Raw genomic sequence first — 3,793 nt, 5'->3', positions numbered from 1 at the left:
CACCAACAAAACTCAGCAAAGATTGTTCTTGCTCAGGCTTTAACTTCTGAATATTCGTCAGCGTTCCCACAACGGACCGAATGGCTTTGCTTGCATCTTTCTTCGCCGCCATTACGGAACTACAACTCAAGCTAGCGCACAATCTCAACGTCTTCGTTCTCAGCCACTCCCTCTGTTTGCTGATGGGATTGGTAAATAGTTGACCAGAGAAAACCAAAGCTTATACCGCAAACCTAAATGTAGTACTGAAGGAAAATGAAAATTGAGCAAAATACATCTCTTTTACGTATGTATGTTGGCACTGGAAAAAGGAGTTGCTTTTAATCTCGTTGTACATGTGTATAATGACAATAAAAGGCATTCTATTCTACGTATGTAGGAGGGTGGATCCAGGCTACCTGTTTACCACAATCTATCTTCTGTTTGTAGTCTGGTTTAGTGGAGAGGCTGGTGGTAGTGGACATCAGTCCATCCCAGACCAGCACACGCACCAACTTCCGCTATTACATCCAGGCCATGCAGAAGCTGAAGATCTCCAGTGACATCCCACGTTCCACTGCCAGGCGGATGGCTGAGGATCAGCTGCGCAGTTTGGTCAAGGTCAGGATTCCTTGTTGATCTTACACTATTCACCGTTTTATATTTGATATTGAAACCTGCAATAACTGATTTGGCCACTTTGGGGAAATATCTGGCTCTTGAACTGCTAAATGCTGAAGTTTGTTTTCCTTTTGCTCGTCCCTAATGTGAATTTATCAAATCCTACTGTGGCCAAGCCAAGACCCGCCCTTCAATAGGATTCACACACTACTATTGGCCAGGCTTCTATGCTTACATGTACAGGTCCTATCCCCTGTCCAATCGGCTATCCTAACCTTAACTACTCTCGAGGTCAATAGTTAACCCCAAACAATCATGCTTCTATTAAAGTGTGGGTCTTGGCGTTCCAATAGTTGGATTTGTAATTTTGCGTCCTTACCTGTCTGGTGCTGAGCTGGTGGCTTTTTTTGCTGAAAGCAGAAACAGCTCCCTGCTAAGGCTGAAAGTGAAGCTACGAGAGCGGTGAAAGTGAACCAAAACAGTAAGTTGTGGGCTGTAAAAGTATTCTAATGAGCTGAAAGTTGTGAGACACTAGTTAGATTGATAATTATTTTTGGGCTCATCACTACAAGCAACTCGCTTACCAAGTGTGATCCATTGAATATAAAAAAATATTGATTGATATTGATTGCTGCTTTAAAGTTAAACTCTAAAGTTCAAAATGTATTTGTTTTTTTAAAGCAGTCACATCATAAACTGTCCTTCCTCCCTCAGGAGCGCTCGGTGCGTCAGTTTCTGCTGACTAACCTGGTGGAGCAGAATGGCAACTATGCCTGGAGGGTCAACCTGGAGGCCATCTCTGCGCACCTTGATGACATCATGAGCTTCCCCAACTTTAACACTGTCTATGATGGACCTACACTGTTTTTGGGTGGAGCCAGTTCTGCTTATATCAGGTATAAAACAACAAGTGACCATTTATTTAGTTATTTATTTATTATCATATATATATACTGTATATACTGTACATTAGCGTAGAATACATAAAAAAAGAGATTGTTGCGGCCCAAAATGCATCATTTTGCTTTTGTAAAAAATTGCGATAAAAGTTTTGTATTTTTGTTGCGGGAGATGGTGAAATTTTTTTGTATAGTTCTTTAAAAATAAAAAGGAAACTTGTTTTGAGGAGAATAAAACTACTCTTGGCTGAGTTGTCCTTGTAACCTTATCAGAAAGGCTCAGGGTGCTGCAAATGTTGGTATAATATGAAAATGGCTGGTGGATTTAAGACAAAAAATAAAAATTTATTGAATAAATCAAATATATTAACATATGTGTCAGTGGCTTGTTAGTTCATTTCCTAACCTGGCCTGGGACACACATTCATACGATTTGATATAGTACTTATTAGACTTTAAGTTATCATTGCCCTTACAATAACAAGCATAGCTGTCCCTTAATTTAGGTCGTCCTGTACGTCTCATCTCCCGTTTTTCCTGCATCCACCGTGTGTGTTTGTGTGTGTCATCAGTCGCGGGGGGAACTAAGCAGCCCCGCCCACTGCCGAGAGCCGACAGGATTGAAACAGCAGCAGCTTTAAGAGACATCAGAGGGAAAAAACATTGGTGTACATTGATGTCAAAATTTATACAGGTCTGCAGGACGGTCTGAAATGTTTTGCACGGTCTTTTGCTATACATTTTGTTGGTAAATATGAGATGTTCGAGTCACACACGTCTCGTCTTTATATCAGAAACAAGGAAATGAATTTGGTGACATACGTGTGACGTCATCCCGTTCTCATTCCCGCTTGGTCATTTGCTCCCAGTCACATACAGATACAAAGTCTGGTACGTGCGACTGCTGGAATTGGTTGAAGTTGTGGGAAACTCCGGTTATTGGTCAAATTTGAGAAAGAATTTGCGGTAATTATTGAGATTCACACCAAATTCACGGTGATCGATTGAATTAGCGTGAATTGTTGCGATCACCAAATCCTGGAGGGATGGATTAGGGTGGGCTGATGGAAATAATACGAGGACAACTTGGGCGGTTGGTAGCCCAGAGGAGGTCACTAAGAACACATTAAATATCCCCTATTTTGGTGGAGACAAAGTTTAGTGAAAGCGAACCCAAAAAACTGAAACTATGGAAGAAATACAGTACATGGAGCACGGACACAGCACAACCTCTGAGCGTGACACGTCTGCTGCAGCGTGCTCGCAGCAAAGCATGTCCATTACATTATGCTGCTCATCTCTAATTTTACAGAGACAGTGAACATAGAGAAACAGATGGATCTGCTTCAGAGCTATGTGCGTTTTTGCTGCCCTGAACCATAAAGCATCCATGTCTTGAATACAACGAGAAGAGGGGTTGGCCAGTGAGTAACTTTTGGAGGCGGACTTTAGGCTGCCCGCACAATCAGAAGTAAGAAACGGTACTGCTATTTTCTGTGCTATTTTTTTTTTTTTCTTCCCATTGGCTGAACACATCATCAACTTTTGAATGGGCAAGTAGCACGTTTGTGTGGGCTGAGCCCACTACTGCCCCTAGCTACCACCTACCTTGGGGTTGTGTGTGTCTATTTGTGCTTCAGAACGTAACCGCTGTAAAACAAACACAAAAGAAAATGTTATTTATTTGATACATGGCTTTGTTCTTGCCAGTGCGGCTATCCCTCTTCATTCTGGATGTGTAAAAACAGCAGCTGTGGTTTCAACTTTTTTTCTAGAAAGAAGTTGATTGACTTTTTCTGTCTTCTATCTATAAAAATGAAGGACTCTGTTGTTCAGGCACTCTGGTGGGCAGCGCTCCAGCTGTCCGACCTGCATGCGCAAAAGAAGAAAAGACGCTGTAGCTGAGGATAATTAAAACCAAAGCTAGGAGGCTTTGTAATGTGAACCACCATGAACCAAGACAGTCAACGCAACTTTTATTAACTCAAACTTTTATCTGTTAACTGTTCATCTTTCTCTTGTCTCTTTTGCCTCACGCCCCCTGATGTTCTAATTTTTCCGTCTGTTCATTTCCTGATCCAGCTCCGACGATTACCCAGAAATCCAGAGGCTGTTCCCTAACGCTGACATCCAGTACATCCCAGACGCAAGCCACTGGATCCATGCAGATAAACCCTTAGATTTCATCAGCTCCATCATCTCCTTTCTCCAGTCTTAGCTGCCTCTGCCTACGCCTAAGAACTTTTTAATGGTCAGCACCCTTGAGCGTGCCCTCACCGAAAATGACGGTTTGT

General features: G+C 42.2%; 1 protein-coding gene across 1 annotated transcript in view; it reads left to right on the top strand.

The window, feature by feature from the left end:
• Positions 1–3,793, top strand: part of abhd11 (abhydrolase domain containing 11) — a 7,618-nt gene extending 3,825 nt beyond the window's left edge. The window contains exons 4-6 of the mRNA XM_032533301.1: positions 430–600; positions 1,315–1,496; positions 3,582–3,793. Coding sequence (XP_032389192.1) covers positions 430–600; positions 1,315–1,496; positions 3,582–3,717 — 489 coding nt within the window. The 3' untranslated portion in view covers positions 3,718–3,793. The remainder of the gene's footprint in view (positions 1–429; positions 601–1,314; positions 1,497–3,581) is intronic.

The sequence above is a fragment of the Etheostoma spectabile genome, chromosome 13 (genome assembly GCF_008692095.1).
Source record: "Etheostoma spectabile isolate EspeVRDwgs_2016 chromosome 13, UIUC_Espe_1.0, whole genome shotgun sequence".
Lineage (NCBI taxonomy): Eukaryota > Metazoa > Chordata > Actinopteri > Perciformes > Percidae > Etheostoma > Etheostoma spectabile.
The sequence above is the reverse complement of the archived record's forward strand: the minus strand, read 5'-3'. Positions and strand labels throughout refer to the sequence as shown.